At 38.0% G+C, this 14,473-nt stretch overlaps 2 protein-coding genes across 2 annotated transcripts; both read left to right on the top strand.

The window, feature by feature from the left end:
• The first annotated feature begins 3,463 nt into the window (after positions 1-3,463).
• LOC110455862 lies at positions 3,464-7,886 on the top strand. Its single transcript, XM_021506275.1, has one exon. The coding sequence runs from the start codon at positions 3,585-3,587 to the stop codon at positions 5,205-5,207; it is 1,623 nt and encodes a 540-aa protein (XP_021361950.1). The 5' UTR covers positions 3,464-3,584; the 3' UTR covers positions 5,208-7,886.
• Positions 7,887-9,014: 1,128 nt separating this feature from the next.
• LOC110455847 lies at positions 9,015-9,965 on the top strand. Its single transcript, XM_021506254.1, has one exon. The coding sequence runs from the start codon at positions 9,015-9,017 to the stop codon at positions 9,963-9,965; it is 951 nt and encodes a 316-aa protein (XP_021361929.1).
• Positions 9,966-14,473: the final 4,508 nt, after the last annotated feature.

Raw genomic sequence — 14,473 nt, 5'->3', positions numbered from 1 at the left:
CTCGATATATACAAGTGATATGTGATACATTTTCAGTATTTATCTGGTAACATGGTTGAGCCTGAAAAAAACCATTGTCATTGAAACGGACTTTCGCCTTTTTCGTGTGATGTAAAATCTTGTTGAATTTGTTAATTAATGTATTATAAAAAGGGATTTTTGCCAATTTCGTAATGTCTTATATAAATAAGGAGGTCTGGTGCTGACCTGTTTTCTCTCCATGATACGAAGATACCTAGATGGTAGATGTGTTATGACTGATATCAATAAAGAGGCCCGGATGTTACCTGCCGTCCCCCTTTGTTACCTAGATATCTAGTATCTGTGTCACGACTGATATCAATAAAGAGGCCCCGGATGTTACCTGCCGCCCCCTTTGTTACCTAGATATCTAGTAGATGTGTTATGACTGATATCAAAAAAGAGGCCCGGATGTTACCTGTCGCCCTCTTTGTTACCTAGATATCTAGTAGATGTGTTATGACTGATATCAATAAAGAGGCCCGGATGTTACCTGTCGCCCTCTTTGTTACCTAGATATCTAGTAGATGTGTTATGACTGATATCAATAAAGAGGCCCGGATGTTACCTGCCGTCCCCCTTTGTTACCTAGATATCTAGTATCTGTGTCACGACTGATATCAATAAAGAGACCCGGATGTTACCTGCCGCCCCCCTTTGTTACCTAGATATCTAGTAGCCGTGTTATGACTGATATCAATAAAGAGACCCGGATGTTACCTGTCGTCCCCCTTTGTTACCTAGATATCTAGTATCTGTGTCACGACTGATATCAATAAAGACACCCGGATGTTACCTGCCGTCCCCCTTTGTTACCTCGATATGTAATAGCTGTATGATGACTGATATCAATAAAGAGGCACGGATGTTACCTGTCGTCCCCTTTGTTAACTAAATACATAGTAGCTGTGTCATGACTGATATCAATAAAGAGACCCGGATGTTACCTGCCGTCCCCCTTTGTTACCTCGATATGTAATAGCTGTATGATGACTGATATCAATAAAGAGGCCCGGATGTTACCTGTCATCCCCTTTGTTAACTAAATACATAGTAGCTGTGTCATGACTGATATCAATAAAGAGACCCGGATGTTACCTGCCGTCCCCCTTTGTTACCTAGATATGTAATAGCTGTATGATGACTGATATCAATAAAGAGGCCCGGATGTTACCTGTCGTCCCCTTTGTTAACTAAATACATAGTAGCTGTGTCATGACTGATATCAATAAAGAAGCACGAATGTTACCTGTGTTCCCCTTTGTTTACCTAGATATCTAGTAGCTGTGTGCATCATTACTGATATCAATAAAGAGACCCGGATGTTACCTGTCGTTCCCCTTTGTTACCTAGATATCTAGTAGATGTGTCATGACTGATATCCATAAAGAGGCCCGGATGTTACCTGCCGTCCCCTTTTGTTACCTAGAAATATATTAGATGTGTCATGACTGATATCAATAAAGAGACCCGGATGTTACCTGTCGTTCCCCTTTGTTACCTAGATATCTAGTAGATGTGTTATGACTGATATCAATAAAGAGGCCCGGATGTGACCTGCCGTCCCCTTTTGTTACCTAGATATATATTAGATGTTTTATGACTGATATCAATAAAGAGGTCCGGATGTTACCAGCCGTCCCCTTTTGTTACCTAGATATATAGTAGATTTGTTATGACAGATATCAATAAAGAGGCCCGGATGTTACCTGCCGTCCCCTTTTGTTACCTAGATATATATTAGATGTGTTATGACTGATATCAATAAAGAGGCCCGGATGTGACCTGCCGTCCCCTTTTGTTACCTAGATATATATTAGATGTTTCATGACTGATATCAATAAAGAGGTCCGGATGTTACCAGCCGTCCCCTTTTGTTACCTAGATATATAGTAGATGTTTCATGACTGATATCAATAAAGAGGTCCGGATGTTACCAGCCGTCCCCTTTTGTTACCTAGATATATAGTAGGTTTGTTATGACTGATATCAATAAAGAGGCCCGGATGTTACCTGCCGTCCCCTTTTGTTACCTAGAAATATATTAGATGTGTCATGACTGATATCAATAAAGAGACCCGGATGTTACCTGCCGTCCCCCTTTGTTACCTAGATATGTAATAGCTGTATGATGACTGATATCAATAAAGAGGCCCGGATGTTACCTGTCGTTCCCCTTTGTTACCTAGATATCTAGTAGATGTGTTATGACTGATATCAATAAAGAGGCCCGGATGTTACCTGTCGTTCCCCTTTGTTACCTAGATATCTAGTAGATGTGTCATGACTGATATCCATAAAGAGGCCCGGATGTTACCTGCCGTCCCCTTTTGTTACCTAGAAATATATTAGATGTGTCATGACTGATATCAATAAAGAGGCCCGGATGTTACCTGCCGTCCCCTTTTGTTTCCTAGATATATATTAGATGTGTCATGACTGATATCAATAAAGAGACCCGGATGTTACCTGCCGTCCCCCTTTGGTACCTAGATATGTAATAGCTGTATGATGACTGATATCAATAAAGAGGCCCGGATGTTACCTGCCGTCCCCTTTTGTTTCCTAGATATATATTAGATGTGTCATGACTGATATCAATAAAGAGGCCCGGATGTTACCTGCCGTCCCCTTTTGTTACCTAGATATATAGTAGATTTGTTATGACTGATATCAATAAAGAGACTCGGATGTTACCTGCCGTCCCCTTTTGTTACCTAGATATGTAGTAGATGTGTTATGACTGATACTTACAATGAAGAGGCCCGGGCTGACCTCATGGCCACGCTGATTATTGATATGCGCTATTCAGGTAATGAAACATAGTTAATGATATCAGAGACGTATATAATGCAATATATACGTCTATGATGATATTAAGTGTTTTGAATAAAGTGTCATTGGAATTTCTGCTACATACAAATGTAAGAAAATAAATTGTTGAGAATGAATATTCGTATGATTTAACAGATTAATAAATTAACTAACTCAGGGCATATTTATTTTTCGACTGTACGTAGAACCTCGGTTTATTAAACTACACATCTTTAGCGGAAATTGACTGGGTCGATCGCCTCCGACTAGCATGCTTCATTGGTAGAGCGTCCATGTAGGGTTCGGAGTTCCGGGTTCTGGCCGTGCATTTTCTACTCCTGGTATACAACAGGTAGGCCATGCTAACCAGTCACATTTGTGAAAATATATAAGTGTGGGACACTGGTAGACAAAACTAACCAACTCTACGCAGGTCTAGTGCACTACAGGTTTTTCTGCTGTCTAACGTAGCGCGGTGCACTGTAAATATACTGGGGTTTAACCTTTATTCTACACTTAAGTATGGATATTGTACACAAAGACCAATGAATAAAATCACGAACACACTGTTTCGAGAGACTATACTACACGGTGGGGTATTTTTGGCCGACCGATATCGTGACTAGCCATGTCTGAATAATCACGTGACATACCTACAACAAGGAAGAATATAGTTATACCTTTACCGACAGAGCAACAAAATGGCGACATTTCATAGTGTATAGGTATTCTTTCTCTTAACAAACATCATGGCAAGTAGCAGATCCGTACGGCGTGCCCAGGAACCCGTTACATACAAATGCGCTTTGTGTGACAGTGAAGACGGAGTACGATGGTATTGTAACGATTGTCAGGAGAATTTATGTGATCGGTGTAAGGAGTTCCATTCACGCGGTAAGAAAACTAAAAACGACGACGTCGTGTCGATTGGGGAGGCTAACCGTCAGGGAGACAAGCCTGTACCAGAGGTATGTAAACTACATCCCGGTAAACTGTGTGATCTCTATTGTTCGGACTGTAACGTGTTGCTTTGTTCGATGTGTTTATCTAAATTGCATAAACAGCACAACTTGAAACCTTTTGAAGACGAATTTTCTATAACAAAGCAACATCTGAAAGAGCACATGACAGCAATATCAGCTAAAATAGAACATTTTAAGAACGAGACGTCAGAGCGACATCACGTTACCGAAGCGTTCAACGACAACATTGATACAATGAGGAGAGATGTAAACATTCAGAGGACTAAGTTAAAGAAAGAAGTAGATTCTATCGCGGATGCAGTGCTGGCTGAGTTGTCGTCCATGGAGAAAAAAGGATTAGCGACGCACAAAGAAGATTGTCAGCTATATGAGAAAAATGTTGCAGAGCTGACGCGGCTACTTGAAAAAGCGGAAATAACGAACACATCAAGTGTATCCATGTTTGAAATCGAAAGTTCCTTGAGAACAAGTCTTTCCTTGTATGATGTGAATGTGAAAAGCGTATTGCCAAAACAACCAAACTTTGTTACCGGAAGTATCGACCGCGCCATGTTGGCGGAAATGCTTGGTGAACTACACCACAAGAACCAGTACGAGAAGACAGTCATTGACAGTAAACACGTTCAACGTCTCTCTAAGTTTACTGTTAATCAACAAAATCAAATATTCGGTATATGTCCAGTCGACGACAGCCACGCTTGGTTATCAATACATCAATACAAGGGTCTGGTACTGGTTAACAGGGATGGTGTGGTCAAATCGACAGTAAAACTGGACTTCTGTCCGTGCAGAATTACCATGGTCGGGACAACAGACATACTTATGACAAGTAATCCACGTAGTATATTTGTATATAAACTATCACTACACAACAAACAAGTGACAACAATTGCTGATATCAGACCACATAAAGCATACGACATCAGCATCAACAAGAAGGGAGAAGTGTTTGTTAGTACAAACACACCAGACATAGTGGTACTGAACCAGTCGGGTACGATTGTGAGGAAAGTACCGTGTGGTATGAATGGGAAATGTATTGCCTGTTTGTCATCAGGAAACGTGGCAGTAATGACCATATCTCATAATTCACTGTCCATAACAAACGAATCAGGCACAGTCCAACATACCTGGACAGGTGAACTTAACAAAGGTCAAAAGGTTGGTCAAATGCAACTCTGTAAGATGTCACGTGACAAGTACGACAGACTGTTTGTACCTAACTACACTAACAACCAGGTGTATGTCCTACCGAGAGATGGTACACAGGCCACGTGTCTCCTGGATCAGGAACATGGAGTGATCGGACCTACTGCGGTGGGTGTGGACGCGTGTGGGAACGTGTGGATCGGGTGTGGAGTTGGTACCGTACACGTGATGCGACTGTAACATGAGAAACTAGCATCGAAAACACTAGTTTATAAACATTTTGTAACTTTAAGACTCAAGACAATTAATCGTGTTGGACGCATTAAATACCTTCTAATCCGCACTCAAACGGACGGAATCCATTTGTACAGTATTTCACATTGGTCTATTAGGACGAACCGGAAGCGTACACAACGTTTAAAATAGCTGTAAATGATCTCACCAACAGCGTTCTATAAACGAAAAGAGGAGCACGGAGAAGTAAACGCGAAAATAATGATTTTATGCTGCGAACTATTTCTGTGGAACATGTTTTTCAATAGTCGAACAGAACGTGTATTAAATTCATGTATGGAATACTTATATGAGGCACTGGTGTCAAAGTTTGTTCAAACTAATTTCCGTTCGGTACGGTGTGTCATTTTATGTATTCCCCAGCTAAAGCGGACTACTCTCTACTTGTATCATGAACGAATTATCCTAATTTATCATATATCTGTGACAAAATTTGTATTTATTCGAAAAAAATAACAAAAACAACAACAAAACGTGCACAGGGTCTAGCTTCAAACGAAACATAGATTCATACCTAGAATAAAGTTTGACGCTGATACCTTTAATATATATATATATATATAACCTTTGTGTGTTCAATCAAAATGTTTGTTACGTTTAAATTTTTCATACTCGTTTTGATAGACCAGTATGATTATTTGAGTTAAGGTTAAATGACATTTTTTTTCATTTGGAAGTTTATTCATTCCTATTTTTTTTGTTTAAACTTCAATTTTAACACCAGAGTGACATTGAAATGCAAACAGATTCTCATTATGTTATGAGACTTTTGAAGATGGAAATGGAGGCGTAAACTATTACTTGTATGAGTGCCTGAAGTTGGTTCCTAGTCCCTAGTTCCGTCTAACGTAAACGGAACTGGGAACCAGACCCTAGTTGCGTTTAAGAAAACGGTACTAGGAACCCGATCCTCGTTCCGTTTACGTTAAACGTTAAACGGAACTAGGGTTCCCAATTTCGAATATTCCTCACTTTTACATGTTTATCGGGAATATTCCTCTCTTTTACATGTTTATCGGGAATATTCCTCACTTTTACATGTTCATGGTTGAATATACCTAACTCGTACATGTTTATGGGAAATATCACTCACTCACACGTGTTTAAGGGGAATATTCCTCACTTGTAGGTGTTGTTGGGGAATATCCCTCACTTTTACATTGACATGGGGAAATATCCCTCATTCACACGTGTTTATGGGGAATATCCCTTACTTATACATGTTTTTTGGGAATATCATGAGCCTCTATGCCCTCTATGATCATGACTTTCAAAGACAGGTGGCGGTGATTTAATTTCCGGAGACTTTTTAATTGTTTTATGGCCAAGTATTGAAATCAATGCATTACATTGTCAAAATGATTGATACTTCTGGACTACATTCCTGGTGCCAAATTCTATCTTCCTCTTTTACTTTCTAATTATCAAATCTTTTAAGATCAACTAGAGATTTGTTTCAGTGAACAAAATCTGTCTCCCCTTATTAGCCAACATGTATATTTGCTGCTTTTATAGTAGATTGGGTGTGCAACAATAAAAATTAATAAATGTTGCTGCTCTTGTTTATTTGACATTGTGAAAACAGTGTTGGTAAGTTTTAGTAGCTATGGTATAGACAAGTACATATAGCAATTATCGCAATTATGATACGTGACAGAGCACTGCATATCATCTGTGGATGATAAAGCTATACAAGAACTTTCATTAAGATATCTTTAACAGTTTAAACGTTTTCGCCCGGACACGAAATTATTGGAAATATTCGCACTTATTAGACATTTGACCTTGAGGTCAAGGTTGCAATTATCCAATGACAGAGCACTGCACTTTGTCAGTGAGTGATAAAGGTATGCAGCAACTTTCATTAAGATATCCTTACCAGTTTAGAAGTTTTCGCCCGGACAAGAAATTATTGGAAAAAATTGCACTTATTTGACCTATGACCTTGAGGTCAATATCAGTGATGTAACGGCAGTGCATTTCACATCGGCTTTAGGTTATGCAAATATACTGCAGTTTTTGTAAAGATATCTTCAACGGTTTAGATGTTATGGCCCGGACAAGAAATTATTAGAAGAACCAGTACTACATCTATAATACAATATGTCTCCCTTCATTCGAAGGGATGTTACCTGTTGTCCTCTTTGTTACCTAGATATCTAGTAGATATCTTGACTGATATCAATAAAGAGGCCCGGATGTTACCTGTCGCCCTCTTCGTTACCTAGATATCTAGTAGATATCTTTACTGATATCAATAAAGAGGCACGGACTGACCTCATTGCCACATTGATTATTGATATGCACTTTTATCAGAGAGGTATATAATACAATATATACGTGTACGTCTCTGATGATATTTAGTGCTTTGAATAAAGTGTTATTTCTGCTACATAAGAAGATAAATTGTTGAGTGTAAATATTCGTAAGATTAATAAATTAATGAACTCAGAGCATATACATTTGTCGATAAATATTTTTCCAAAACATACAACTGCACGTACTAACTCGGTTTATCAAACTACACATCTGTAGCGGAACCTGACCGGGTCGATCGCCTACAACCAGCTAGCTTCATTGGTAAAGCATCCATGCATGTAGGACTCGGAGTTCCGGGTTCAAATCCCGGTGTGGCCGTGCATTTTGATACTCCTGTTATACAACAGGTAGGCCATGCTAACCAGTCAGACATGTGAAAATATATAGGTGGGGGACACAGGTACACAACACTAACCAACTCCTCGCAGAATGTCTTGTGCACTACAGGTTTGTATGCTGTATAACTACTAAACATACGGTGCAATATAAGTATAACGAATGAAATCACGAACACATGTCTGATAGCAAGATCTACAAAGTATTTTTGGCCGAACGCCAATGATCATGAGAAGGCAAGCCTTATCGATATCGCGACTAGCCAAGTCAAGGACATCATATCTTATCTATCTGTCAGAATAATCACGTGACATACCTAGAACAAGGAAGTATATAGTTATACCTTTACCGACAGAGCAACAAAATGGCTGCATTTCACACTTTCAAGGTAAAGTGTTAGCGTATTCTATCTCTTAATAAAAACCATGGCAAGTAGCAGATTCGCACGGCGTGCCCAGGAACCCGTTACATACACGTGTGCTTTGTGTGACAGTGAAGACGGGGTACGATGGTATGGCAACGATTGTCAGGAGAATTTATGTGACCGGTGTAAGGAAACCCATACACGCGGGAGGAAAACTAAAAACGATGACGTCGTGTCGATCGGGGAGGCTAACCGCCAGGGAGACAAGCCTGTACCAGAGGTATGTAAACTACACCCCGGTAAACTGTGTGATCTCTATTGTTCGGACTGCAACCTGTTGCTTTGTTCGATGTGTTTATCTAAAACTCATAAACAGCACAACTTGAAACCTTTTGAAGACGAATTTTCTATAAAAAAGCAACATCTGAAAGAGCACATGACAGCAATATCAGCTAAAATAGAACATTTTAAGAACGAGACGTCAGAGCGACATCACGTTACCGAAGCGTTCAACGACAACATTGATACAATAAGGAAAGATGTAAACATTCAGAGGACTAAGTTAAAGAAAGAAGTAGATTCTATCGCGGACGCGGTGCTGGCTGAGTTGTCGTCCATGGAGAAAAAAAGGATTAGCTACACACAAAGAAGATTGTCAGCTTTATGAGAAAAATGTTGCAGAGCTGACGAGCCTACTTGAAAAAGCGGAAGTAACGAACACATCAAGTGTATCCATGTTTGAAATCGAAAGTTCCTTGAGAACAAGTCTTTCCCGCTATGATGTGAATGTGAAACACGTATTGCCGAAACAACCAAACTTTGTTACCGGAAGTATCGACCGCGCCATGTTGGCGGAAATGCTGGGTGAACCTCACCACACGAACCAGTACAAGAAGACAGACATCGACAGTAAACACGTTCAACGTCTCTCTAAGTTTACTGTTTCGCAACAAAATCAAATACTCGGTATATGTCCAGTCGACGACAGTCACGCGTGGTTATCAATACTTCATTTCAAGGGTCTGGTACTGGTCAACAGGAAGGGCGTCGTCACGAAAACAGTAAAAACGAATTTCTCTCCGCTGAGGATCGTCATGTTCGGGACGGCAAACATACTTATGACTAGTTGCCCAGCTAGTACATTTGTATATAAACTATCACTACATAACAAACAAGTGACAACATTTGCTGACATCGGACCACATAAAGCATTGGACATCAGCATCAACGAGTGGGACGAGGTGGTTGTTAGTACATACACACCAGACATAGTTGTACTGAATCAGTCAGGTACGATTGTGAGGAAAGTACCGTGTGGTATGAATGGGTGGTGTATTGCCTGTTTGTCATCAGGAAACGTGGCAGTAATAACCTCATCTCAGGATTCATTGTCCATAACAGGAAAATCATGCACAGTCCAACATACCTGGACAGGTGAAATTAACAAAGGTCCAAACGTTGGTCAAATGCAGCTCAATAAGATGTCACGTGACAAGTACGACAGACTGTTTGTACCAGACGTCAGTAACAATCAGGTGTATGTGTTACCGAGAGATGGTACACAGGCCACGTGTCTCCTGGACCAGAAACATGGAGTGGTGGAACCTACAGCGGTGGGTGTGGACACGTGTGGTAACGCGTGGATAGGGTGTAGATATGGTACCGTACACGTGATGCGACTGTAACATGAGAAACTAGCATCGAACACACTAGTTTATAAACATTTTGTTCCTTTAAGACTAAATACAATTGATCATGTTGGACCCATCAAATACCTTCTAATCCGCACTCAAACGGACGGAATCTATGTGTACAAGTATAACACACTGGTCTATTAGGACAAACTGGAAGCAACAAAAACTTTTGAACTAGCTGTAAATGACCTCACCAACAGTGTTATATAAACGAAAAGAGAAGTATTCGCAAACATAATAGTTTATGCTGAGAACTATTTCTTTGGAACATGTTTGTCAATTGTCGAACAGAACGTGTATTCAATTCATGTATATATAGAATCCTTATATGAGGCACTGGTGTCAAAGTTTGGTAAACTAGTTTCAGTTCGGCACGCGCGCGGTGCCTCATTTCATGTACTCAGCCCCTTCCCTTACATTGTATATTCAGTGCTTGGCTATAGTATACAGCCCATTACCAAAATATTGTTGCTGCAAATTTACAACGTTATAGTGCGCCAGTTTTATGTAACTCGTTGGTTTGTACATTTATATATATTTTTTTATGACCAGCATGATGTACTTTGCCTGTATAATACTTGTTATACACTTAGCAGCGTACAACAGTTCTTTTTTACATGTGTACACTTTGTATTCAGTTCTATAAGCAAACATTTTATTGTGTATCTATATCGGTCATTCATTTTGATTACACTGAAGACACTGTGTGGGGGGGGGGGGGGGGGGGGGGGGGGGGGGAGTTGGTGTTTGTGAGAGTCTGCATGAGAGTTGTGAGGGAGAGAGAGAGAGTCTGCATGAGACTTGTGTGTTTGATTACGTGTGACCGCAAGCATATATATAGTAACCGCTTTAAGTCAACACCCTGTGCAATTTCTGTTTTGTTGTTTTGTTTTAGTGAACTTAAAAACCTGAATATTTCGAAATTAAAAAGTATTGTTTATAACGTGTACAGTATACAAGTGTGTGTGGGTGTGAGGGTGTGTAATGGTAAGTGTGTGTGCTTATTTGTGAATGCATGTAAGCATATGTAACATGAGATGTGTTTTCTCATGTTGTGTATATATTCAAATGTCATGTGCACATACACACACCTACACCCCTACCCCATCCCACACAACCCCGCCCCGCCCCACACACACCCATCTGTATCTATACTCTTTACCCAACATCACAATCCCAAATCTCCCTATCATTCGACCATACCTCTTACTTTTCTGAACTGTTCTCACGCATATATCCCCTCCAACTACCCAATCCCTTTTGTATAGCTTAATCCTCGCATCCGTTCATTTACTTTGTCTTATTCTCCTGGGTTATGATGTGTTTATGAAATTGCGTTTCATTATTTTGCCTGATTTCTTTGTGAAATTGATTCCGTTCATTTTGAAAAAACTCTACCAGGCTGCATCTTATGAAATTGTAAAATCTAGCACATTATAATTGTGTTAACTGTAACTCTATTTTTCACTGAACATATATGTACATTATTTTACAATATGTATTGGGGAGGGGTAATAACTTGTTGTGTGAACCCCTTGTATATTTCATTAATAAAATATGTTTAAATTAGCACAGTAAAATCAACTTAACACTAAATTACGTGTACATCAACTTTCAATTTGCTAGGGATAGACTATGATGTAGACTTGCACAGAATTACAAAACTCTTATATCATCATGGAATAGACGAGTACCAATAGGTAAAATATCAGTTATTAAATCACTACTTATATCACAGTTTAACCATTTATTTATAGCACTACCAAATCCTGATTAAACATATATAAGAAAAATTAATAGTGTACTGTATGAATTTTTGTGGAATGGTAAACCAGATAAAATAAAGAGAGATGTGATAATTAAAAGTTATGAAGAAGGTGGTCTGAAAATGATACATTTAAAATTTTTGATAACAGCTCTTAAAGCAGCATGGATAAGACGGGTATATAAAGAAGAAGGAAATTGGGCTCTTATTTTAGAAACTTATTTTGATAAAGAAACATTAGCTAACTGTGGGCTTGAAAAATTGAAAGAAGAATCTAAACGTTGTAGTAACCTCTTTTGGAAAGATGTCTTAGAAGCATGGTACAATACTATTATCTCTAGCAATATATACAATACAAATATACGTGAAAACCCTCTGTGGTTCAATAGTGAAATTAAAATTGACAGAAAATTTACATTCAAAAATTCATGGTTTAAAAAGGGAGTACAATTTGTATATAACATTATTAAACAGGATGGATCACTCTACCACTTTGAAGAATTTCAAGAAAAATATAACATAAATACTAATTTTTTGACATACCAAGGCCTAAAGAATGCTGTGCATCATTTTATAAGAAAAAATCATCACATTTTTACTTCAGAAAAAACAGTTATCTTTCCAAATATACCTATCAATCTTAAGTTAATACTTAAAAATAGTAAAGGAGCACAAGACATATATTTAATATTAATTAAAAATAATGTTAAACCTACTGCTCAAAGAAAATGGATATTAAATGAAAATATAGATGATGAAACATGGAAAAAAATATATGAATGTCCTTTTAAAACCACCACCAACTCCAAACTACAGTGGCTACAGTACAGAATAAACCACAGAATTCTCACTACAAACACATTTTTATTCAAAATTGGCAAATCACACAATAACCTTTGCACTTTCTGTAAAATTCACCCTGAAACAATAGTTCATATGCTATGGGATTGCGAAAAAATTGATAGGCTAATTGACGAGCTGAAAACAAATATTATAACTAAAAACCTTACACTAAGATTTGAAAAACAAGAATTCCTTTTTGGTAAACATACATATAACCATACAAAGTTTTATATAGAAAACATCATAATACTACTTATAAAACAATACATATATAAAACTAAATGCCTAGAAATTGACCTTAATCTGACTAGTCTCAAAAACCATATAAAATTTGAATTAAAAGCACAAAAGATCCTTGTGTATAAACAGAATAAATTAATAAATAAGGATGAGTTAAACCATCAAATAGATAACTGGATGCAATTATAATATGACTATATATATATATATATGACATATTTGTTCTATACATATATACATCTATTGTACTTTATCGTCTCCTCACTGTAATAATAATCATCAAATATTTCATACATTTTAATTCGCCAGGCTTAAGTTAAAATATAATGACCTAGGAGTGCTCCCCATCCCCTGTAATGTTTTGTGTGTTGTTGTTTTTTCTGTTTCAGTTTATTTGGTTTTTCTCTTGTGTGTTTGATGTCATAGGTTTATATATATTGTTTTTGCATCAGTGTCTCAGTGTATGTCTTTATGTATGTACATGACATTGGCAATTTTTTGCTTAATATCTGCTTATGTGTTAATAATAATATCTTATATGATGATGATGATGATGATGTCTGATAATGATGATGATCTTTGTTTAATATGTATGAACAATCATGTACTTAGGAACAATGTCATATATGTTTTGTCTTGTCTTGTAAAAAAATGAAAAAATAATACAAAAACAAAAAAAACAAAAAATTACTTTGGGGCCTGTGAGCTTAAGCCATACTGCGGCGTCCGTCGTCCGTCGTCCGTCCGTCAACATTTTCTACCTAGAGTCATGATATTTGACCAGTAGGTACCTAGGATGGAGGGCTATACATTTCCTAATTAAAATGACCTTGGCCTACTTTCCAGGTCACAGGGGTCAAATTTATTAAAAATTCAAACAATATTTTAAGAACCATTTCGACTAGAGTCATAATACTTGGGTATGGTATGTAGACCAGCAGTGCACATATTTTTCTAAATAACAGTGATAAGGTCAAATGTCAACTGAAAGTGCTAGTCAGGGGTCAAAGGTCAATATGGGTTAAAAGCTTTAACAATCTTCTACTCACGTTCCATAAGGCACAGGGTCATGATATTTGGCCAGTAGGTACCTTGAATTAAGTGCTATAATGTTTCCGCATTAAAATGACCTTGACCTACTTTCAAGGTCACAGGGGTCAAATATGCTAAAAACTTCAAACAACAATATCCTAAGAACCATTTGGACTAGAGTCATGATACTTGAGTATAATATGTAAACCAGCAGTGCGAATCTTTTTCTTAACTAAAGTAATGAGGTCAAAGGTAAACTTTAAGTGCAAGTCTGGGGTCAAACGTCAACATGGGTTAAAAGCTATAACAATCTTCTACTCAATTCCCATAAGGCACAGGGTCATGATAGTTGACCAGTAGGTACTTGGAATGGAGTGCTATAAAATTTCATCATTAAAATGACCTTGACCTACTTTCAAGGTCACAGGGGTCAAATATGTTAAAAACTTCAAACAACAATATCCTAAGAAGCATTTGGTTTAGAGTCATGATACTTGGGTATGTTATGTAGACCAGCGCTGTGAATCGTTTTCTTTATTACAGTAATGAGGTCAAAAGTCAACTTTAAGTGCTTGCCCGAGGCAGAGGTCAACGTGAGTTAAAAGCTTTACAATTAAAA

The sequence above is a fragment of the Mizuhopecten yessoensis genome, unplaced genomic scaffold, assembly GCF_002113885.1.
Source record: "Mizuhopecten yessoensis strain PY_sf001 unplaced genomic scaffold, ASM211388v2 scaffold8387, whole genome shotgun sequence".
NCBI lineage: Eukaryota > Metazoa > Mollusca > Bivalvia > Pectinida > Pectinidae > Mizuhopecten > Mizuhopecten yessoensis.
The sequence above is the reverse complement of the archived record's forward strand: the minus strand, read 5'-3'. Positions and strand labels throughout refer to the sequence as shown.